This window comes from Ammospiza nelsoni, chromosome 2 (genome assembly GCF_027579445.1).
Source record: "Ammospiza nelsoni isolate bAmmNel1 chromosome 2, bAmmNel1.pri, whole genome shotgun sequence".
Taxonomy (NCBI): domain Eukaryota; kingdom Metazoa; phylum Chordata; class Aves; order Passeriformes; family Passerellidae; genus Ammospiza; species Ammospiza nelsoni.
The window spans coordinates 29965715-29989782 of NC_080634.1; the positions used below are offsets into that span (position 1 = coordinate 29965715).

A 24068-nucleotide genomic window follows, 5' to 3' on the forward strand; every position below is an offset into this window, starting at 1 on the left:
AGCGCAGCAGAGGGAACGGCCCGTCCCTGCTCGGGGCAGCGGCTTTGAGCGCTGAACCTTTGGGACGCTATAAAAATTCCCTTTTCTAATTTCTTTTTTTCTATATCGCTGGAGATTTGGCAAGTTTAAAATACGTTAGGTGTAAAGTTTGTTCTTAATTAGGTCTTGTAAAGATGGAATTTGGTGGTCATTATAGAGCCGCTAATCAATTTTCACCCAGCAGCAAAAGTACACCGCGGAGGAATTAGGTTTAATGAAGTGACTGTGCAAATTACAGTCGCGGACTTTATTTAAAGTCTATCAACCTCCTAAAAATGATTTCTCAAACTGTTCTTGATTTCCTTTGCTTTATGAAAAACATCACGTTTACTTTCTGAGGTTTCAGGCACTAGCAGCCATTCTCTCCCGCTCTCCAATCTCGTGCATGGAGAGTTTTCCAATTTTCCAATTCGAATTCACTGAGAAATAAGCAAATTAAACTTTGAGACTGTATTAAAACATAACCCATTGAGGCTAAAATATTATGAAAAACTGTTCTTAAAAAAAAGAAAAACTGTTTAAAAAGGGGGGACAAAAAGAAAAAAATAAGACTGATGCACAGATACTGTCTGTTATTAGAAAGCGGTTTTTTGTCTACGATCACGTAATTATTCCTTTGAACGGGGAAGCCTCTGAAGCCGTAGCCTATTTTTTGACTGGTTGATCGCTGCTGTCCCCTCTCCTTTATGCCCGTCCCTCCGCTGAGAGAGACGACCCTAGCAGCAAATATTGCTTACTTCTCCTTAGGACTCGCACCGAGAAAGGCTGCTGCTGTTAAAAGCAAATTGAAATGCGGTTCCTTGAGGGCGTAGAGGGGCGAGGTCTTCATGGTCTTTAGCTCCCTTCAAAAACACTTTAAATATTATTTTTTACAGCAAATATTTTTGGTACCTCGATCTAAAATTATTTCTTTTTTTTTTCTCCTCCTTTTGTTTTTGTTTTATTGGTTTAGGTTTTTTTTACTCTTAGTTTTGGGCAGCTTATGCTAATTGATAGCTCAGGGAATGTCACGCGAAATAAATATAAACGAAATTTAAAAGGTGCTCCAAATGCAGCGGAATGGACTTGGCAGGACTGGAGGACATTTCTGCCCTTTTTCTTAGGGCTGCGCAAAGAAACCGCTTGACCTTTTTGTCCCATCTGAGAACTAAAAGCAAAGAGAAATCACCTAAAATTCTCTTTCTCCCCACACTACAGCTGTGAGAGCGGGGCCGCTCCCTCCGTCCCTTGTTAAGGCCCTGGGGAACGGGGACTGGGGACGGCGAGAAGGACGCGGGGACAGCTCGGGGAGCGAGGCCCGGCGCGATTTTCACCCTCGGGATCGCCGCGGATCCGCGGCTGCGTTTGCGGAGCCCTCGCTTTAGGCCGGAGAGGAGCGGCCGGGGGGACAGGAGGAGACCTAGGGTTTGGCTTGAGCCAAATGAGAGCTGCGAGCTACTGGATTCCTTTTAAATAAAAACAAGCAAACGAGAGTTTAAAGTTCAAAGTACACCCGGACACCGGGAGGGAAGTGTTGTGCTCGCTGTCCCCTAATCCCGTCCCGCCGGCCCTGGGGCCGCGGGCCCGGCGCGGCTCCCGGGAGGAGCCAGGCTCGGGAGCGGGGCTGGACTGCTCTCAGTGCCCCTTACCCGCCGAGCTCCTTTTCCCTGCCGGGAGCGTTTCCCTCCGGAGAGCGAAGGGACCCCACCGTGTCCCCCGCGCTTCCGCCGCGGCTTGTGCGCTCCGTGCCGGGAGCGGAGCGAGGCCGCGCCGGCGGGAACCCAGCGGGTCCGGTCCCGGAGAAGGATCCCGGGCTGCGGCAGCACACAGCGGGTCCAGTCCCGGAGAAGGATCCCGGGCTGCGGCAGCACACAGCGTGTCTCCATCGCTCCGAAGAGCCGGCGACCCTCGCCCCGGAGCAGCGCTGATCCCGGATGCCCACATCCTCCTCCTACACCGAAACCTCGGCTTAGGGCGTCACTGTTTCCGCGGGGAGTACGCGGCGGTGACTCGGAAAAGAGGAGAGGGGTGCAACTCGCACCCCGCTCCTTTGCCCCCGGCCCACCCGGCAACTCCAGCTTGGGGCTCGGGAAACTGGGGCAAAACGAAACGCGTGTCCCGAGACACCCGGGAAGGACTATCGCGATCGGCAGGCACGCCGGGAGTGGAAGGAGAGAGGGTTAAAAAGGAAGCAGAGGGGACGCGCCGTCCCTCGCGGGAGATCACGGAGCTATGTGGGGGGGAAAGAGACACAGCGAGTAAGAGAAAGTTCCCGTAAACTGAAAGGAAAAAACCAACCAAACAAACAACAAAACACCCCACAAAAACAACACGGAAAAAAAAAAAAAAAAAAAAAAGAAATCTCCGCAAAATTCCCGCTTCTTTTTTCCTGCACTCCCAACCTCGGATGTTTTCCGGGACGCGCTGCCCGGCGGGCAGCTCCCGACAGGACTCAGGGCGAGAAGCTGGAAGCTGGGAGGGAGCGGGGCAGGAGCGGGGGGGTCCCGAAGAGAAAGGAGTCGCACTAACCAGGGTTGAGGTCCAGGCACTGAGTCGGGTCTTCATTGTCCCCCAGCTGGCCATTGGGGCTGAGGCTTTCCATGGACAAATCCAGCCCCTTGTCCTCCCAGTCTCGCAGTTTCCTCTTTTTATTTGTCCCGATCAAGGCTTCTACCGAGAAAGCGTGAGCTCGGGAGCTGAGGGCCACCGCCGATCTTCGCCTCTCACTCATCTTATCCCCCAGCCCAGACCCGTGGGCACAGGAGCGACCAGCGGCTGGGAGCGCACAGCTCGGGGACCAGAGGCAGAGCCTCTCGCCTCTGTCTCCCCCCCCACCCCTTCCCAGCTGCACCCCCAGAAGAACCAGCCCTCAGTCTCCTGAAGGCACTACATGAGGCTGCAGATACTCCGCAGGCAGAGCCAGGAGGGTGTGCTCAGCCCAGGTCCCAGCACTTGCTCAGAGGGGCTGCAGCAGGCTGGATTTCTTTTTTTTTTTTTTTTTTTTTTTTTTTTTTTTTTTTCTTCTCCCCTTTCCTTCTGTCTCTCTCTGATTGATCCAAACTTCTGGGATTTTTTTTTTCTCCAAGAGTTAGCCAGGCTGCGTGCGCCTGTCAGGAAAAAAAAAAAAAAAAAAAAATGTCCCCGGCCAATAGGAGGGAGAGCTCGGGAGAGACCCAAAAGCTGCGACCCAATAGGGAGGGAGGGAGACTCGGGCTTGAGGGAGAGGAATTTTGGCCATCTGAGTCCTGGAACACCGGCCGGGAGAATTAACTGTTTGAAGAACGCGGAGCCAGTAGGAAACCCATAACTCTAAACACAGAGAGGTAACAACTCCCGCACTTCTCTGCGCCGCACCCAGGCTGCCCAAACGCCGCTGCGGGCCAATCCCCACGCAAAGCACCCGAGAGGTGCTTTACCGCCCAGCGGCGCCGGGTGACGGGTGTTTTTAAAACTTCATTTATGCCATGTATTACTTGCCCTTGCCGGCGGAATCGGTGCTTGGCAGAAGCAGAAGCAACGTCTCGAGGGGGTTGAAATTTCACTTCAAAACGATGCGTGTCCGTGGAGCGGCGGGGCCGAGCGGGCGGCGTGGGCTGGCAGGGACACCCAGACACACCCGGGCGTGGGGAGCGCCTTCTCTTTGGGAAGGGATTTTTTATCTAGATAAAAATACTTTTTCCCCCTTTCCCGCTTCTTTTTGTCACTCCAGCTACAGCGAAAACAAAGCCGCTAGGTACAAATCCCGGCTGCTTGCCTGGATAATATTCAGCATTTTATTTCTGCTCTCTTGTTCGCTCTGCCCTGACATCCGCCCGGCTGAGGCGGGCCCGCAGCTGCTCCCACGCCCCTCGGTCACGCGTGGCGCGGGGGGGCGCGCAGTGAAAAGCAGCAAGGGAGGCTTTTGAGAAGGTGACAGAAGCGTGTGCTTCCATGAGCTGGTGGGACCCCGGAAAAATAGGTGAATCAAGCGAAACATTGTACACGGAAAATACAGCGGGGATTAGTTCGACACAAGTTCAAAATAAAATATGAATAATTATAAAGTACCAGAAGGGATTAGCCTGGACCGAGCCGCGGTGGGAAAGCGGGTAAGGAGACACACAAATTTTCAGGAAGGGATTATTTTTGTCCGTTGCTTCTCGGCTGCTCCCCGAAGGTGCAGAGCTGCTTAGGGCAGGCTTTTTCATAGACGAATTTTTTTTCTACGGGGCTGCAAACAAGTGAAAGGAGTTTGTGTGGGAGCGTAGGGGGAAAAGACAATTCCTTTTGCTCCGAGTGAATCCCTGGTGCCCACGTCGGCGCGGTACGGCGGAGCCTTCAGCCCGCTCTCCCCGGCCTAAAGCGCCGACTGACAGCAGCCCGCCGGGGTTCCCACGCACGGAAACGGATTTCAGATGAAAAACGGGAAATAAGCCGTTTCTTCGGAAATCCCGGCTAAACCCTGTTATCTAGGCCGAGGAGCAGGTTTTGTACGTCTCCATCACCCGCCCTGCAGCCCTCATCCCCCTCCCCGCGGCTCCTTTCCCCTCCCCTCCAGTGCACCTCCCTGACAGGTCGCTCTCCGCGGGCACAGCGGCGCTGCCACACGGCATGGATGTCGTGTGCTCCCCACCCTGCTCTGCCCGCTCCCGGCCCCGCGGGGAGCCGCGCCGGGCAGGAGCAGCAACAAGAAAGGAGCGACCGAGGCAGGGGCTTGGAGAAGGCGACAGCGGGAGCGGGGACTCGGAGGAGGGCACACGTGTTTCCAGCGGGTCCCCCAGCTGTGTGTCTTTTCCCAGGCGAAGGAATGTCTCAAAAAAAAAAAATTAAACCCCCCCCCAAAAACCCCATCAAAACACTTTTCCCTCTTTCCGAAAGCCTCGGAAACACTTGTCTGGGATGCAGGCACCGGGGAAGGCTTTCAAAGAAGCTGGAGGGAGATTTTAGCAAAAGAGCCCAAGAAAACAGTGGATTATTTATAGCGGTTTAGTGAAAAGAAATGGTGCTGGAAAGGCAGGGAGATTTAAGCGAATTTTGGGAACTGATGTAAGAACTCAGAAATACGTTTTCCAGAGCAGCAAGTGTGGTTTTACGGGTGGATGGTTTAAAGCAGCCCCGACCCTTTTGGGTCTCTTACCTTGGGGCTCTCTCCTGTGGCACCCGAGGTCTGCGAGCTGAGCTGTCCAAGCACTCCGCACCCGAGCACAGCCCCTGCAGCACCGACAGGAGACACGGGGCGCTTTCCGCGCCAATAGGGCCCCTAATTGTCAAACCCCAGGGAGCAGAGCCTTTTGCCAGGAGCAAAGGGAGAGCAGCTCCCCGCGGCCCCGGACACCGCTCCCGGACACCGCGGGGATGGATGGATGGATGGATGGATGGATGGATGGATGGATGGATGGATGGATGGATGGATGGATGGATGGAGGGATGGATTCGCGGCGCCGACGGCTGCTCCTCTCCCTCCTGCCTGGCCCTATCCCGGTGCCCGGGAGGTTTAGCACTGCTCGCCCTCCCTGTGCCCGGCCGCGCCGGGCGCTGCGAAGGCGGCAAACACAAAGGCGCCGCCGCTCCGCCGTGCGAGCGGGGAGAGAGCGCAGCGCCTGCAGCGACCCTGCGGTACACTGGACGTGCCGGGGGAAAGGGGAGGGATGAGGGGGGCGGGGGGCACAGAGAGCTGCCCCCTCGCAGCCTTCGCTGCCCCCTGCGCTGGGAAAGCTCGCCCAGAGAGAACCCCCTCCTCTCCCCGAGCCGGGGGATGGGAACTCGGCTGAGCCTCTGCACCGAGATCGATCGGGCCGAGCAGAACGCGGCCGCGCCGCCCGCACCGGGCCCGGGGCTCCCCTCAGCCCAGCGGCTCCGGGGCCGGGTCCCCTCTCCCCGCGGCGAGCGGCGCAAACCTCGAGTCTGCCCGAGGCCTGGCCTTAATCTGGATTCAGATCCCACTCCGACCCCCGGCCGCCAGAGATGAATGCGCCCCTTTGCCTGCTCTTTATTCCAGACTCTTACTCGCAGGGGTAGCTCCCATTAAATCCAGGAAACTGCTCCCTGGAATAAAGTGGCAGGAGCAAGGGTCGCAGGGCCAGGCTTCGGGGTTTATAAAGAAATCATTCACTTCTGCTTTCCAGTTGTCGCAGAGCGAGCCTGAAAAATATTTGTTTATGTATGGAAATATTTGGGGGGAAAAAAAGAGAAATAAGGGGAGCCGGCTGCTGGGCGGGAGTGCTGTCCAGATGTGCTGTTTGCAGGGGCTGGGCCACTTTCAGACCCTTCTCCACAGCAAGAAAAACCTTTCCGAAGGTTTCCCCAGATCTAGCCCGCGGATTTATTGTTATTTCTCTTTTTTAAAAAGTTAGCAATCGAAAACAATGTGAAAACCAGGCTGTCTGATAACGTGAGCGAGCGATGTGCTGCGCTTTAACGCAGTGCCGATTATCTTTGAACGGATCGAGGATTTCGAGGCTGGCTCTCTAGAAAGAGGCAAGTTTAAAGTAAGCACAAGTCGCCGCTTGGAAACACGAGCGAGGTGATGTTCCCGTGCTGCGCGGGGTCAGTTACTGTGACTGGGGGAAAAAAATACGCCTGCAATTTATTTTTATGGTCTGCACAAACGGTATTGTTGCGTATATTAACTAATTCATAATTATACCCCTATTATGCTGTCGATTCGTTCCCCCTCCCCTTCCCCCGGTTTTCTCAGGCTTTGAGAATTGAACCACCGCAAAATATTTACAGTCTCAAGTGTTTTAAAATGGGCTTTGTTTGTGTTTTACAGAATAAAAATCTCTATTAGTGTTTAAACAAACACCATGCCAGTCTCTTAAGCCTTCCAGATGTTTGCAATAAAATGTCAGGTTTTGCCTTTGGGACTCGAAATAAAATTTAACTACCTTCACCCTGTAATTATTCTCTTAGCTCTCCCTTCCTAAATTTATCTGCTTTCTATCAGGACAGAAAAAAAAAATCCGATTATACACTTGGACTATAAAAAACAGCCACTACTTTTCCCTCCATTTTACCAGGACTTCTCTCCTGTTTGTTTCGGCGCGTATATTATTTTTGTCTCTCCTGTTTTCGGGGCGGCAGAAGGAGACCAGGCAGAGCAGAGACGCATCGGCACGTTTGCTGGGCTTAAGGCAACAAAAAGTCCCTTGTACCCGGGCCTCTCCCCCTATTCAGCCCCATGCCGGCCCCAGCGTTCCCGGTGGGAAGGAGAATCGGGAACTTAAAATTGTCCCTGAACTTCCAGTGGCTCCGGACGTCACTTTTCTCCAGGCACCAGTGAGACCTGATTGCATTTCGGAGCCTCCCCGCGGAGCTGCTTGGAAATAGGCAATTATGGCGAATAATTCACACAGAGCAGGTTCCCCTCGCAAACAAAGACCACAGTCCCGGCTAGAGACCCTTCTGCCTTCTCAGCTACTGACTTGGGGCAACACAGGCAGGATTAAAAGCCATGCATTTCGTATTTACCACGCCAAACTTGAGAACAACCCGGAACGATAAGCGGGGCACTAGATGATCTCTCTCTTCATGTGCAGACTACAGACCCGCTTTGCCTGCTTGTCGGCAGCAGTTTCTGCCGCTTTCAGCTCCCGCTGCTGCCGTGGGACCCGCAGACACACACGGGCGGCTGCTCCGCTCCACGCTCCGTGCGCGCCGCAGCCGCAGGGCACAGCCTGGGGGCGCGCCCGCCCGGCTTCACACCCACGGGCCCCCGGACCCAATCCCGGCCGCTCCTGCCGCCCCGCTTCTTTATAAGATATTTATTTTTCCTTCCTCTTTTGCTGATTTTCTCGCTGCCCTGTGCTGAGGTCTCTGCTGACAGGTGAATCCTCGTGGCTGCAGCTCTCGGCTGGCGAGAGGCAGGAGGCAGCTCCAAGGAGAGCAGAGGATGGCAAGACCATCGGAAAGCAGGGCTGACCACCACCCCCACACCCACTGTCCTCCCCCCAAAAAATAACCTGTGCACCGCTTGGCTCCATGCGGAACAGAGGCGTCCCATCAGCCATGCCACCCTCCACAGCACCTTCCTGACAGCCTTATTTGCACACTCACAGCCCCGAGGAGAGGCGGCAAAGCCAGCCGAAGGCGCTCCCACAGGGTGCTGGTGCCGAGGAGAAGGGGCAGATGGGGTCCTGGGCTCCGCTACCCCCCTGGGCCCCCCCGGCCTCACCCGCACCGGGTCGCTGAGGTTTCCTCGGGGCCTCCTTCTTCCTGCCCCTGCCCTGCTTGCAGGTGGACTCTGGAGGGGTGTTAGCCGGCGAGACGGGACCCAGAGAGATTTCAAAGCGGTTCATAGGTCTGGGTTTGGTTGTCTGTTTGTTTGTTGGCTGATTTGGGTTTTGTTTTGGTTTGGTTATTTTCTCCCAATACATAAACCACCCTGAAGGAATTTCCGTGTTCTAGAGGGTTAGGAGACCTCGGGAGGAGCGAGGAAAAGCCGGCACGCACATACACTCACATACACAGACACAGCGAGGCTGTATCTACACAAACTCCAGGGCAAGAACTTATACCAGATCCACTGTCAGAGTCAGGGCACAAGAGCTGGTCCCGAGAAGGTCGCGGGCCGAGCATCTCCCGGAGGCCGAGGGGCTCAGCTCTGCCGTGGCTCGGCGCTCCTGTGACCCCAGACCGGGATGTTATCGCCTCCCTTATCAGCCCACGACGAGCACCGGGAAAGCCGGGCCGGGATCAGGCGTGGGGCGGCCCACGCGCGAGTCTCGGCAGGAAGATTTTAGTCTGAAAGGTGACTCTTCTCTGCAGGGAGCCTGATTACTTTTCCATCGGAAAAGTAAAAGAAATCAGTTTAAAGTGGGTAGCAAGCAGTTTTTACACAGAGGCACGTTGAAGACCTGCTTCTTCGCAGATAATTCCTGCTGTTATAATTTGGGATCATTCGAGAGAGGTGACGTTTTGGGATTTGTTTCCCTTTTTTTTTGGATTATTTTTTCAGCCCAAATGCAACCCTCGGCTCCCAAACCCACAGGACTGAGTGCCATCAGTGCGGAGATCAGGAGACACGGGGCCTACGGTACCTTGCAGCCGCCTCAGCCTGAGCTGCCCCCGGGGAGGAGGAGAGGGAGAAGCCAAGGGAGCTTTAACCTGCCCCGGTCCGGGCAGGACCCAGCCACGCTGCTCCTTGTCCCGCTCTTGTTCCCAAGCCCCATACACGTCGAAAAAATGGTGTTTCCCCAGAAAACGCTGTGGGTCTTGCCCTTGTACAATAGTTCTCGTTCGGGGCGCTGCAGGCGGACAACCGGCCCCTTGTTACCGAGACGGGATCCTAAGCTCGCTTTTCCAGGGAGGAAAGCAGGAATGCGCACAGCATTTCAATGTGTGTTCGGTAAAAAAAATAAATATAGGGAGATTTTTTTTTTTTTTCCCTTTTCAAGGCACGACTCTTTGAACCAAGAGACGTTTCTGGGCTCCCCTACCTCATACACGATGTGTTATACTGTAAACAATCCCGTTTGGGGCCGAGCCTAAAACGAAGCAGACTTTAATGGGACTATTCAAAAGATCTGTGGCCGGCGGATGTAATCCTCCCTCTATGGAAAACAGCGCTATCAGCGCTAGGCACCACTGCAGAAGCAGGAGAGCGGTCCCCGGCCTCCTCACGAGATACGTTCGTGGCACAACCCGGGAACTTCAAACACGGCTCATTTTGACCCACGTGAAACACAAGTGCTGTGTGAGGCAGGCACGCCAGACACGGCTCCAAGCCCCTCGAAAGTGGCCATGAGCCACCAGACCCAGACCCGTCCTCTCTTTCTGCATCTCAAACATCTCCCGCTCTTGCTCCGCGCCCGGAATTCACCCAGATTTATTATTAAACGAGATTTTATTAACTTCTAATACTGTTTTTATTAGTTTCTAGTAACCAGAAAGCTGGCGGGGACTGGGCTCTCTCAGGACGAAATTTTGGGCTGGCGGGAGGAACTTCTCCTGGTATCTGTGGTCCCTTTTTTTATCAGCGTTATCTATGGTCCACACCTCGCAGGGATTTCTCCTGCCTGGAAGATAGAAACCTTGGAATCGAACGGAGGACGACGAGCGATTACACCGTGGGATACCCCCCGATCCAGCTGAACCTTTATCCCTCCCTCAGCACAGCTTTCTCGGCTCTCCACGGCTCATCCCGCTAATTCCCCGCAAAGCCGCAGAAACCTGCAGATATCCCCCCGCTCCCGTCTCGGTGCGGCCGCATTCCTGTCGGGGTCACGTTCTATCATGATTCTATAAGTGAAATTATCTTCCCTCTCCATCCCCTGGGGAGGCAGCACCAGGCAGCAGCGAGCCCGGCAGCGTGTGCGGGGCTCTCCCCGCCTCAAGGCCTCTCTCCCCGCGCTGGGCTCGGGCCCTGCCGCTGCGGGCACGGTGTCCCCCGGGTCAGGGAGCGGCGTGTGGCACCCTCGGAGGAGGGGCCCGAGGGCCGCAATGCCGCCTCTCAGGCTCCCGTAGAACAATGTTTTGAGGCGGGGGTGGGCAGCAGCCAGTGCCGTCCGCAAGGGCCGGACCGCGGGCGCATCTCCGCAGCAGGGAAGCGAAGAGCGGAGCGCCCCGGCCAGCCGGAGCTAGGGAGGGCAGCGGCAGCACTTCCCCAGGCTGCCCGGCGTGGGCGCAGCAAGGGGAGGTTCTGCGCGAAAACAGCACGGAAAGCTCAGGGAAAGACAGTGCCGGGTCTCGCCTGGCAAGGCCGACCAGAGGGTGAGGTGGGAGAGCCAAATTCAGAGGGGGCAGCCCAAGGGGGAAGGCAACGAGGCAAACTGAGAGCGGTTCAGCACAGGTCGGGGCTTCCTCTCCTCGGGAATGAGCAGTCAGCGAGGGAGAGCCTCGCTGCAGAGCAGAGGGGCGTTCAGCAGCCTGCATCCAACCATCCAGCCATTCTCTCGTGCGTGGGTGGCAGGAGGCTAAATAGGTACTCCCGGCCTTGGGCTGCATCAGGCGGGGCCAGCATGACGACAGCGGCCGCGCAGCAACCAGACAAAGCCAGCCTGCGCCACACTGCAGCCGCGCTCGGGGAATAGGAGTCCTGCCCTCGGAAAACAAAAACACAATAGCAATTAAGCGCTCATCTGAGGGTGACTGCTTGTTTGGCAGAGACTGACCGGAACCCCATGGCTTTCCCCTTGCCAGCACACACATTCGCCCCCGTTGTCCTTCTTCACCATCCCGCCCAGAAAAGCTCTCCAGCTGTCGGGACAAAACTCAGGTTGTGTGTGCCCCCATATAGCCAGGGGAACGCGAGCTCCAGGGGGAACGAGTATGGCCTCTTCTAAAATAGCAGGGCCGAGCAATAGCCTCTGAGTCAAATGTGCCTCCCTAGCAATCCTGACTGGAAGTTTTCTTCTTTACAGATGTTTTGTGGTATATTGGTCTATTTGTTAAGATCCCCCTGTGCCTTAGTAATCCTGCCCTGCCACATTTTACTCACTTTGCGTTGATGTGGTTTCTCCTCTTGCCTTTCAGGATTATAAAAATCTCTCCCTCTCCCTTCCTCTCTTTTCCCTCTATAGTCGGGTTTCAGAGAAATGTTGGTTAAACCTCATCTGCTGCTTTTTTTCTCTTGTGATGGCAAATTCGGCGTCATCTGTGGACTTGCCCAATGCAAACATTGCATTAAGAAGTATTTCAAGGCATTTTATTGTTGCTCTGCAGTGCTTTGATGTGGTCTATAGGCACCGATTGTTGATGTCTCCCTGCGACTCCTCAGTGTCAGCATCTCATTTCTGTCTCTTCTTCCTCCTCCCCCCGCATTTCTTCCCTTTTAAAAATAAGGGGTTCGGACAGTCGCGACAGATTCCACCACCTCACCCTCGAGTCACTCCGGCCCCATTTCCCACGGGAGGGACACTTCTAGCAGCGCGGGGCTGCCCCCTACGCTGGAGACCGCAGATTTATTTCCCTGCCCGCAGGCTGCAGAGGGGCGGCGGTGTGCCTGGCCGCCAGCTGGCAGGTCTCCTGTCCCCCAGGGCACCTCGCCTCCCGCTGGCGTGTGCAGCTCCCCCCGCACCCCTCCCTGCAGCGGGGGAGGCACCGAGCAGCGCTCACCGCGCAGCGGAGCGGGCACGGCGGCAGCACCGGAGCCTCCGCTCGCGGGGCAGCGGGGCGGTGACACGCCAGCCCGTGCCGGGAGCCACCCTGCGGGACGTGTCCCACCCTCTCGCCGGCCACCGGCGGTGGAGCCGTCTCGCCCCTTGGCAGCAGCGGGATCAGGGCCAGCCTTCTGCTGCCAGGGGCTCGCGTGGGTCCGGGCGCCCCGACAGCGAAATCCCGCTGGGATGCGGCTGCTGCGGAGCCGTTCCCACCGCGCTGGGGGAGGAGGGCGCAGCCCCCGCGCAATCCCAGCGGAACCCGCAGGGCATGGCAGAAGCAGAGCCCAGGCCGAGCTCTCTCCAGCGCGGGCACCCGAGGAGCTTTGCGAACATCCCCACTGGATACGACGGGCTCCCGAGAGAGCCACTTCACACTTTGAGTGGTCTGTAGGGTCAGCAGCCTGATCCGGGTCGGTATCTTTGGAATGGAAAAGCCAGGCAGCGGCGGGATTGCCCAGCAAGACAATCACCAGCAGTCAACGCCGCTGATCCAACACGGGCCTGCGTTTTCAGTGGAAGAGTGATGGGGTCGGCGTCTCTCGGGTCCACCGCACAAACACACTCCCCTTTATCCTTCCTCCCACTTGATTTTCCTTAGCAAAATAAACTCGTGACCTCCGCACGGGTCCCGGGTGTCTCCCGGGAGCCCAGCCATTAGGCAGGTGGCGGTGGCTCGGTCGGGGAGGGGGAGGCCCGAGGGAGGCAGCTGTCATCCTGCTGCTTCCTTCCGTCCGGCCGATCTTAGCGCTGTCCCTGCCATCACCGCGGCCCGGCGGCGGCGGCCGTGACCCCGGGACAGGGATGCCCGTCCAGGCTTCTCCGGGCACGGAGGGAGCAGACGGGAGAGAGCCGCCCCAGTGGGCTCAGGCAACGGGTCGGGCTGGCTTTGGTAACTCCAGCCTATGCATCGTATAGCCATGAGCTGGGAGCGTCGCAACAGACGCGAGGCTCCTGGTTTTATATGGGGCGACTAATTTTGGAGGAACGCTCAAAGAGGGTTGGCCATGCACCAGTGAAAGCAGAGGGCCCTCATACGCCGGAGAGGCAGACACTGATCTCTTCTCTGTGTTGACCAGTGACAAGACCCGAGGGAACGGCCTGAACCTGTGTCAGGGTATGTTTAGGTTGGATATCAGGAAAAAGTTCTTCACCGAGAGGGTGGCTGGGCACTGACTGGAACGGTCTAGCCAAAGAAATGGTCACAGCACCAAGCCTGACAGAGTTCCGGATGCATTTGGACAACGTTCTCAGGCACATGGTGTGATTCATGGGGCTGCCGTGTGCAGGGCCAGGAATTGCACCTCGATGATCCTTGCGGGTCCCTTCCAACTCAGTATATTAAATGGTTCTGTGATCTCCCTCCTGCTCTGACGAAATTGGGTCGGGACCATTTGCCAAGCCGTGTCCTGGCCCTCGCCACGGCTCCAGCCGCAGTTTTTAATAGCTCCTGGGCGCCTTGCAACTCGACGTGTGCGCGCCTCTCTCCGCGGCATCGCGCCCCTCCGCCAGCCCCTGGCAAGCGCGTTAAAGGGAGGCTCCCACCGCACGCTCAGTCAGCCCCTTGTGCACTGGCACACTTCTCCCTTGGGAACGAGCGGGGATGTAAGATTGGCTCTGAGCAGATGTTCCAGGCTCGTCCGCAGAGGAAGCCCCGCGTCCTTCCCCGCCGCCCCATTCCTGCGCTCCCGCCCCCCGGGCCTCCCCGCGCGTCCCGATGACCTCATCCCCGGCATGTTTGCCATTACGCTTTGAGTTACCCAACCCATTTTTTTAAAAAATTAAAAAATATAAATTGCTGCTTTGTGAGATCAAAGTAACGATTTCTGGTGCATCTGGAAACTGGAGAAAAAAATTGGAGCAGCAACAGTTGCACAACTTCAAAGTGTTTTTTTAACAATGATTTCTCTTCTTCCTCTCCTCCCCAATCTTTCAAGCATCAGATAAAGACAATGGGCTCCATGGCTGTTTTCCAAAGAAATAACCTGCCTAAAGTGCCGCACAAAATCTCAAGGAGACAGGAAGCACCTTACACGGCTTTATTCTCTCGATCAAATAGAAATAGTGGGAGACTCGTCTTTCTACAAGCCCAAATCCCGTCTCTTCTAAACGGCCTCTGCGGGCTGTGTTATAATGTGTAGGTAAACGAGTTTCAGGCGCGGGCTGCCACGAAGTCTTTATTCTTTTATAGAGGTTTCTAACAACGCAGCACATGCCCCGAATAACGCAGCAGCCGAGTGTAACCCAATAACTCGCAGGGAAGGAGCAGAGGGCAGCGGCGAGGGAAGATTTCCCCAGCAGGCACCCTCGGGCTGACAGGGGATGTAGTGGACGGAGAGAAGCAGGTACCAGGAGCGGCAGAGAAATTATTATTCCGTGTAACAGTAGGATATGCCTGCCCCGGTACCCCAGTGATTGCGGATGCCAAGCAGGCAGGAGAGCGGGTGGGAAAACCACGCTCTCCTCAAGCCCTGCTCTCTGCCGGTCTCACTTTTGGGCTCGGTGGCCCTCAGTGCCAGCTCTTTAGAGTTTGCAAAGAGAAGCACCAGGGCATTTTCCTTCCCCACGCGGTGTCCCTCAAGCCCCTCGGTCCTATGCGTGGGGACGGTGCCCGCAGCGAAATGCTGAGGCCACAAAGGGCAAGGCCGCAGAGGCGGACGCTCTAATGGCTTCGACCCCGCGCCCCTGACCCGGTGCCTCCCCCACGTTTGTCCCTTTTGCCCCCTTAACTACTTCATGACTGTGCCTTTGAACTTGGAGCAGAGAAGAACTCCCCTTTGGCAGGGCGGTTTCCTGCGAAAGGGAAAAAGCCGACTGCGACTCTTGCGTGTCAGGAGATGTATCTGGAGCCCCGGGAACAGAAACCTTCGCCAAGTTTTTAAAGATAATGGACAAGCATAAGACAGCAAACCGGGAGGAGGAATCACCCAGACAGCCGCAGAAGAGAAATCTCAGCTCTTTGCCGTCTGCTCGGAAAAGCGAGAGAAGCCAGGCGTCCCCTGTCCACCAGGAAAAAAAGGCCGAGCTGGGTCGGCAGAAGCCAAAAAGCAGAGCACGGCCGGGGCAGGGGCTCGGGGCCTTTGGCTGCAGGTCTGCAGGCGATCCTTCCCCTCGCAGTGCCTGCTGCTCCCGCCTGGAGCTGAGCGAGTCCCGGCTCCGCTTGGCGGCCGCGGCCTCGCCCGCCGCCTCCCCTGCCCGGGGCACCCCGGCCACGGCCCCGCCGACAGATGTGACACCTTGGGGTCACACCTTCCCCCTCCGCCCTGACACCGGGCAAGCGGCTCGGCCTGTGCAGGGTAGGCTTTACGGACCCTCTTTTATTGTAGCTGCATCTTCTCTGGTTTTCGCATCGGGTTTTTACTCCCTCTTTTGATTTTTAAACTCACGGCCCGGGCGGACGCCGTCTAGCCGGTGTTATGCGATTAATTCTCTTTGCGGCTGCAAAGGTTTGCAGGCTCCCCGTTCCCTCTTTAGGTTTCACGACTGGTCCCCGGCGAATTGGTTTCCAGGTCTGCACGGCGCGGCTTAAAAGAGACGCTTCAAATGCCGCTTTTTCGTTTTAACGTCGGCATTGGAAAACAAATTTAGCAACCATTTCCCTCTCCCCGACAGACCGTCACAGCGCACAAGTCCCAAAACCTCGCTGGAGAGAAGACACCTCAGAGGCACCACACAAAACGTGAAAATCCGGGGTGTCACCGGCTCCTGGGAGCTTTACAGCACCGTCCCTTACGGCTTGCGGCCGTAAACCCGTGCGGAGCTGGAATAAGAGCTTGACCTCTTCAGTCTTCCTAGAAATAATCACTGTAAAGAGCTACAGAACAAACTTTTCGGGGTCGGGATCCCGATCTCCGCAGCTGCAGTTCCCGTCCTACACGGTTTCCCGGCTAAACGCCGAGGGGCTCGTCCTTTCGGAGAGCACCTTTTCGTCAGCGGATCGCCATATCCCAAAACATGTGTGTCTACAAACAGAACTAGGCTGGCGGCATTAACTCTTCTGGTCCTCTAACCCTGATCCCAGATTTAGAAATTGCTCATCTCCCGTTTACAATGGCAGATACATCACAGAATAGGGGGAAACCCCACGGGGGAAAACTATTTCAGAAATCAATTCATGTTTATTTCAGGAGAAAAAGATCCCAAACAACAAGCCAACGAACAATAAACTGGTAACCTATTTCAAATATGCCTAGGAGATCAGTGTTATCTCTTTTCACATAATCGGATTTGACACCTCATTTACACGCTGGCGCAGCTCGAAAGCTTTTTACGGGTGTGTTCGTGTATATAAGTACAAGTATATTTTCTTCAGAGAAACCCTCTGAAAATTTTGAGTACTGTGATTGAGGTTTTGTCTGGTGACCCTAGGTGCTCGGAAGGGTGATGAGACTTTCCCTGTCCAATTACTCAAAAAAGAACGAATTCGGGGGAGAGGGAGGGTTGAGGGCAAACTCACGCCAATCAAACTGGACAGGACTGGACACATACCTGACAATCCCACCTGGGCTGCCTCTCCCAGAAAGGTCAACCCTAAAGGAAGATAGACAGATAGCTGGACAGACTGTCAAGCAGGGACACGAACAGATTTTGCTAGTTAGAAAAGAAGTTTGAGTTCAGCCTGGGAAGGGGTAGCCACAGTTCTGAGAGTTTGGATGGAAGTACACATCAGTTTTTGCAGGCATTGCTTTGATCGAAACAAAACTGCACCTACACTTCCCTGTCAAATCCAGAGGAATAAGGAGAACGCGGACTAAACTGCTCTTTCTCAGATGAACATAAACACCACACTCCAGACTGGACGGCCTGGCGTCTCAGACACAGCAGAAAGAGGGGTCACAACCAGGGGCTCATACTCACCCCCTCTGCCTTGCCAGCGGGTCCTGTGGACACCAGAGACAACACTTCTAGATGCCTTCAAACAGAAAGCAGGCACGGACACGGCAGCCCAGCGCTTCCACACACACACACACAGGACGCTCCCACACACTCACATACACAGACACAGCGACACACGCGGCGTGAGAGGCAGGCGAGCCCCTGGGTGCAGGCTCCAAGCTGGGATAAGTTTCGGGAGGGCGCGGGGAACCCAGGCAGCCCCGCTGCTTTCCAGGGGCCGGGAAAGAGGGAAAGGTTGCAGGGACCCGGCGGCGCCAATTTGCGTGGGCCGCGGGGTTCCCAAAAACGCCTCCCCAGGCGGGGAGCCGCCGGCTCCACCAGGGCTCCGAGGAGGCCGTACCTGGGGTGGCTCCGGGCAGGCTGCCAGACAATTTCCCCCCTCGCCTGCTCTCTGCCTTCACCCCGGCAGGGTACGCGCTGCACACCAGACCCACGCTCACAGCACCCCCGGCTCTGCACGCATCCTCCCCTATAAAGGCTCTACACCTACCTTCATTCTAGATATTTTTCCCCTTTATATATATATTCCCCCCCCCCCCCCCCCCCCAGGTGATCTCAACCCTTACTCCTGATCCGTTTTCCATGGCAATTGATCGCTCCGTGTTTAGCCTATTTTCAGCAACAGCAATGAAAATGTCCAGGGCATTTTTAGCTCTGTCTTAAGGATAGACTTATTCGGAATCGGCTTTAACAGTGCATTTGCCTAGACTTAGTTTAATCTCTCTGCCCAAACATATCCCCCAAACCATCCCGTACCGTTTCAGTGTATTAGAATGTGCAAGGAGTCAAATATGTGTAAATGCGCCTTTCCCCGCTGAAAGCTGCCCAGCTCGCAAGAATCAGGGGGGAAAAAAACTAAACCATATGTGTACAACGCTTCATTCTGCATTGCACTATAAGATAAAGAGCTTTGCCGCATCGATTCAATGGAAGTCATTAACAAGAAAGCCAGTTAAGATTATATCCGTATTTGGGAAGCAAATGCTCGTTTAGAAAATTTATTTGGGATACAATAACGCCAGGTAAGAGTTTGCGAGGCACTAGGAAAATCGGTGATGTGTGAGCCTCAGTCGCCTGGAATAAAAGAGGTTGAAAAGACACCCGGCGCCGCTGATCCCTTGGACCTCGGGAGAAGATGGGAGCGGAGACTCTCCGCTCGGGGTTAGCACCATGGGGGCTCCGAGACGCAGGAGTGATGTGCTACCCGCCCCCGGCATTGCCCGGGCTTCAGCACACGACGAAAAGGCGAGGGGATCGGCGGGATTCGCCAGGCTTTGCCGAGACAAGAATGAACATGAGCAGCGGGGTTTATCCACGGCAGCCGACGCTGCACCTTCACGGAGCGGTGCCGGACGCGCAAGGCTTCGTTTCTCGAAACGCGCCAACTCACTCACTAATTGTTTCAATTATCTGTCCCCTCCTAACTTGGTTTTCGTTATATGGAAATTGCTGCAATTTTCCCCGCGGAGATGCTCGAAAAGAGCGAGCACTGCAGCCCGACACTGCTGCTGCCCCCCGCTTGCCCCACGCACGTTGTCTCCGGGGCATTTCCACTTGAACCTGGAGTTTTGCCTCTAGCTAATCCCGAAGTGTGGGCAATAATACATGACGGGGTGCTCGGGAACTCACAGACTTATTCCCTGCCTCAGCAGAACACGCTCGCCTTGCCCGTAACAATCACTGCCTTGCTCTGAGCCCTCCCGTAACCCGTGGATGGAACAGAGCCGTGTAACTCTGCCCACCCACGGGCTGGGAGCCCACGGGGCACAGCAGATGCGAGGGGCTCCGGACTCGCTCCTCTCGTCCATCACTCTTCTGCCTCGCCGTGGTGTGGAGCCTGCGGAGGCGAGGCGATGCAGGGCCAACGCGAGCTTTGACACCGCACTGCAAGCCTGAGAGAGGCTCAAGGCTGGGCTTGCATCAGACATGGCTTTCCAAACCCCACGCCTCCGCTTTTATTTCGGAAGTAGCCCCAGCAGAGGTAGCGGGAAACGAATAAAGGAAAGAAAGAGGAAAAGTCGTGTATGGGGAATTCGTACTGCAACAAAAGACGGCGGGCAGACGTTTTTATCTGCCGGTGCCTTCGTTCTGTCCTCTCTCCAGTTAGCAGCATCAGGTGTATTTTGCCCTGTCGTTCCTATTGCTGACTCTCGAAAACAAAATCATGAAAGTTTTCTCGGGCATCGATAGCACGCTTCTCCCTCTTTCCCCACGTTACGGAGGTGATGGCTCGGGCCAGCCCTCGTATTTCCCACGTTACAAGAAGCGGGGAGCGCTTAGTAAATAACCCTCGGTGAGCAGATCTGATCGTCCCTGCACAGTCCCCTCACGTATCCTTTTAAACCACTCGGCCACTGAAATAATCCCCAGTTTACGGCTCGCCTGAGGGAAAGCGCTGGGGAATTATCGCCGGCAAACACACGGACAGAGTCAGCCTCCTTTTCCCTGCAGGGCTTCACTACCTCGAAAGCGGAGCAGGGACTGCCCCTGCTTCTGCTCTAAAATCTGTTTGAGGAAAGAGCCCTCCGGGATACAAGGTCAGGATAGCCTTCAGTGCTGAGGCTGCATTCCGTGCAGTAAGCAAGCACCGCTCCAGAGGGAGGGGGAAGAGGCTAAGGGGCTTAGAAAGGCCCTTTGACGAGCCTCCTGCTCGCTTTTAACCTTTGGGAGGATGCGGACAGTGCGCAGAGTCTTTCAAGGAGACATAGCCCAGCCTCTGTCAGAGCCGCGCAGCGTCGCGGCGATGCTCCCGCACACACCCCGCAATACGGGCTTCTGAACTGGGTTCCCTTCCCGGGAGGACTAGCTTGAAAGTCTCCTTGAACCCGCGGAGCTCGGAGCCCGCTCCCTCGTCACAGTCAGGGCAGCGGGACACAGGCAAAAGCAGTTCCCGGCCCCGTGCCATGAAGAAGCAGCGCTGTGCGGGGCCGGGGAAGCCCAGGGCGCTGTGAGAGGCCGGGGAGCGCAGGACAGCGGGCTGGGACGGGGAGCGCAGGACAGCGGGCCGGGATGGGAAGAGCAGGACAGCGGGCTGGGATGAGGAGCATAGGACAGCGGGCTGAGACGGGGAGAGCAGGACAGCGGGCTGGATGGGGAGGGCAGGACAGCGGGAAGCGCAGGACAGCGGGCTGGGATGGGGAAGCGCAGGACAGCGGGCCGCGCCGGGGAGAGGGGTTGGATGCCCCGGCCGCAGCGCCCCCCGGCCCGCCGCTGCCCCCTGGCGCCCGCGGCCGCGCACTGCGGCCCCGCCCGCACGGACCCCGCGGCTCTCCCCGCGCCGGGAAAGCTCCGGCTCCATCCCGCACACGGAGCCCGAAACACTGGGGAAGCTCCAGCTCCATCCCGCACACGGAGCCCGAAACGCTGGGGAAGCTCCAGCTCCATCCCGCACACGGAGCCCGAAACGCTCCCTCACCGCCGCTTCACTCCTGCGGCACCTTCCCAGTTGTCTCCACTGGCCGCTAAGTTTCGAGGTGGGGAGCGGCGAGCAGGCAGGGGTCTGCCATCCTCGAGATACTCACCAGCAGTGAGAGGGCCAAGAATGGAGGGACCAGCTCCCTAAAAAAACTTCAAATGCAAACCCAAACTGTTTACTATTCAGGAAATTTAGTAATTATTGTCTCCCGTCCCTGTAGCAGAATTACCTTTCTTTAGATATTAGATACTTGGAGAGGCCCTTACATTCACACTGCAAGGAGGAGACAAAGATTAAGACATTTTCAAGTATTTTGCAGCACAACAAAGAGTATCAAGGTAGAAATCAACAGCATACAGATTTCTGCGAAGCACACAACTTGGATACTTTCACTAAATGCATTATTTACTAGCCTATACTGAACTGTCTGCCCTTCGGCACTTTTCACTGTTTACTTGCACCATAAGTATCACCAAAAGAGCATTACAGGAAGAAATACTATACCTCAGTGCCAAGCAAGGGCATCTTGGATTAGAAGGCTGAAAATGTTTGGTAAATATTAGTTTAGTCTCCCAATATATGTGTAATGAAATCTCCTATGCCTCATTTATAGTGAGGAAACTGAGGCAAAGCATCCTGCTCTAAGTTAAGCATCCTGCTCAAAAGCAAAAGAGAAATAAAAAGTAAAACATGTTTTTAGGTTCTCTTTGCTTAACCAAAGAGCAAAACTCTTTTTCCAGAGAAAGAAGTAAAAGAACAGAAAACTGCAAGGCAGACAACAAAGGCTCAAATCAGATTACAAACAATACACCAAAATACCCTTTATGATGCACATTTTGCTGTTTTCTATGAAGCTGTAGCAATACATTCAATAAAACAAAGAGGGAATATTCAATTTTCAATAAAACAAAGAGGGAATATTCAATTTTTTCTATTTACTAAATTCTCATCTGCAACTACATTAAACTTTTTTTTTTTTTTTTTTTTTTTTTTTTTTTTTTTTTTTTTTTTTTTTTTTTTTTTTTAACTGGAGAGAGGCAAAGCATTCTCCCCAAAATCTGGCAGCGTCCATTAAATCTTCTGAGGCCACCCAGAGATTTCACTTGACAAACCACGCGTCAGCTACTGAAATATCCTCATAAGCCATAAAGACAACATTTACACTCAAGCTAATCCACCTCCTCAAAGGCAAGCAGAAAGTAGAGTGAAGCCCTTTGGGTCAGAACTTGGTTGGCTTGAAGAAGAAAAAAAGTGGAGTTTCTACTCCTGTCAGTGTGTGATGCTGGTAAGCAAAGCGGATTAAAACAGCAGCAAAGCTCACCACTTCAATTTTGTTGCTAAGCTACACAGATATTTTGGAACTCCGAAGTTTATTTTAACAATATCTCTGTAGAAATTAAGCCCATTAGACATAAGTCTCCCAAAAAAGCACATTTAATCTTCAGGGGAGCCAGAACAACTCACATACAAATCAGCAACACATCCTAATTTACAAAATCACAGAATGGGCCAGGTTGGCAGGGATCAGAGTAGGTCAGCTCCTCCAGTTTCCCTGCTGAAGCAGGTTCATCCCAGAGCACATGGCAAGGGACTGTGTGCAGACAGTTCTGGAATACCTCCATGAGAGGGATTCTACAACACCTCTGGGCAATCTGTTCCCGTGCACCTGAACAGTAAAGAAGTTCTTTCTTGTGTTCAGGTGGAGCTTCCTGTGCATCAGTTTCTGTCCATTGCCTCTCATCCCAGTGCTGGGCACCAAGAATGGTGTGACTGGATGCCTGGCTCCAACCTCTTGACAGCCTCCCTGCAGATAGTCACAGACATGGATGAGGCCCCCTCTCAGACATCTCTTCTCAAGGCTGAACAAGCTCAACTCCTTCAGCTTTTCCCCATACGATATTTGAGATCTTCAGAATCTCAGCACATCCTTGGGCCATTCTGGCAATGGTTATTAAACACCAAAACGATACTTTCCTAACAGGTCACACTGACACTACAGAGCCTGCAGTGTACACAGTAAATTCATCCACTTCACAGCTTCCTTCTAGGGGGGGTTCATGTTGGTAAACCTTCGGTAGGAGTGTCACAGTTTGGATCAGTTGTCTCAATGGTGACAGCAGGAATCCTCTCCCAAGTAGCAAGGCCCTTCCTCCTTGTGTGCCAATGTTCATGCATAGCAAAGACAGCAGCTCTGAGACAGAAATGGGTTTAGTCATTCACATCCAGGGCTTCTTCCCCTGAATATTCACACAATTTCAGCTTTGGGGGTGTGCAAACAGATATACCAGATATAAGAGAAAGTTAAGGACTGTCTAAAAATAATGGATGCCACACTGCCACATGCAGTTTTCATTCGGCCTTCAACCCTAAGGAGAAAATTTCTTTTTCCCATTCTTGCTGTAGGAACATCTGCCAGGCATGCCATGAAGGAGTAAGTGTGGGCAGAGCAAACCCCAACCCACTCATATTTATTTCTTGGTTTAAACACTCAAGAGGCACTTATTGAAATCTTTGTTATTCATTCAGCAAACGAAGAGACTCTTCAAATATATTTGACAAACTGTTCCCAGTCACAATAAAAAGTCAGTCTCACAACATTGAACATACAGGTTTTACTTTACTCAGAGAAAGATGTGGCTTAGGGGATGAAGCATGAAGGTAAACAGGGTGAATGAAGCCAGAAACCACCTACACCAGAAACTCTGGATAATGCCAGAAAGTAGCCTTGTTTTGGTAAGTTTCTTCTTATCTGCCTTAATGACTTCTTTCTATAAATCCTGGGGCATCAGGAAAGAACTTTTCACCAAAGATAGTAGAGAACATACATCCAGTGTTTAAACCAAAGTTCCATTGATTTTATCAGCATGTGAACATCATTTCACATTGGTGGATGACAATAAAGTCACGCCAAACTGAAACTGGAGGAATTGCAGAGTCATAGATACAACAGCACGTGGGACAAGTGACACTGTCCATACAGCATCTTCTCCATGCTCTGTGTCCCCACCTGAGCTGTGAGCATCTGGTTTCAGAATGGTTCAGGACACAAGAGAGATGTGGTACTACCTTGCTCTGCCATAAGCTATTATTTCCCACCTGTGAGGGTTAATCCAGTAACCCCTCAAATTAGACTCACACTGTCTTTACACTATTGTACTGAGGAAGCAGATGGCTTACCTTACGCCACCATCACACTCAGCTGTGTGACTGCTCCTGTCAGCTCTATGAGTGAGGCTAAGACCATGCTATCACAGGCTTTATAAGCCAAGCTTTACAAGCATGCTGTTACTTCCAAACATTTAATAACTTTTAAGGATTTTTGTTCTGCAACTCTTGTCTTGACATTTCATCTTGCACATAGAGCAAATGCAGCACATCTGGAACTGATTGAGCCTTCTGGTGTGGCACAGATTTGCTCTGCTCCCATCTCACAGCCATGCTGGAATGCTGAGAGCACGACAGCACAACAGACGTTAAGCTCAGTGCTTAATTTTATGTCCACAGGCAGCACGAGCCCACTCCTGCAGTGGATAATCTCATCTTCAGTCATGGTGTTCTGTGACAGGAATTTACAACAGTGGCAGAACATCTTCCCAGGTGTTAAACTATTTACTTTACCTGTGCAGGAGGTTGGCATTTGGTTTTATATAAAATAATTGTGACAC

General features: G+C 54.1%; 1 protein-coding gene across 1 annotated transcript in view; it reads right to left on the minus strand.

The window, feature by feature from the left end:
* The window catches only part of TBX15 (T-box transcription factor 15), an 89508-nt gene extending 86562 nt beyond the window's left edge, over positions 1-2946 (minus strand). Inside the window, exon 1 of the mRNA XM_059466142.1 lies at positions 2548-2946. Within this exon, the coding sequence (XP_059322125.1) occupies positions 2548-2749 (202 nt within the window). The 5' untranslated portion in view covers positions 2750-2946. The remainder of the gene's footprint in view (positions 1-2547) is intronic.
* Positions 2947-24068: the final 21122 nt, after the last annotated feature.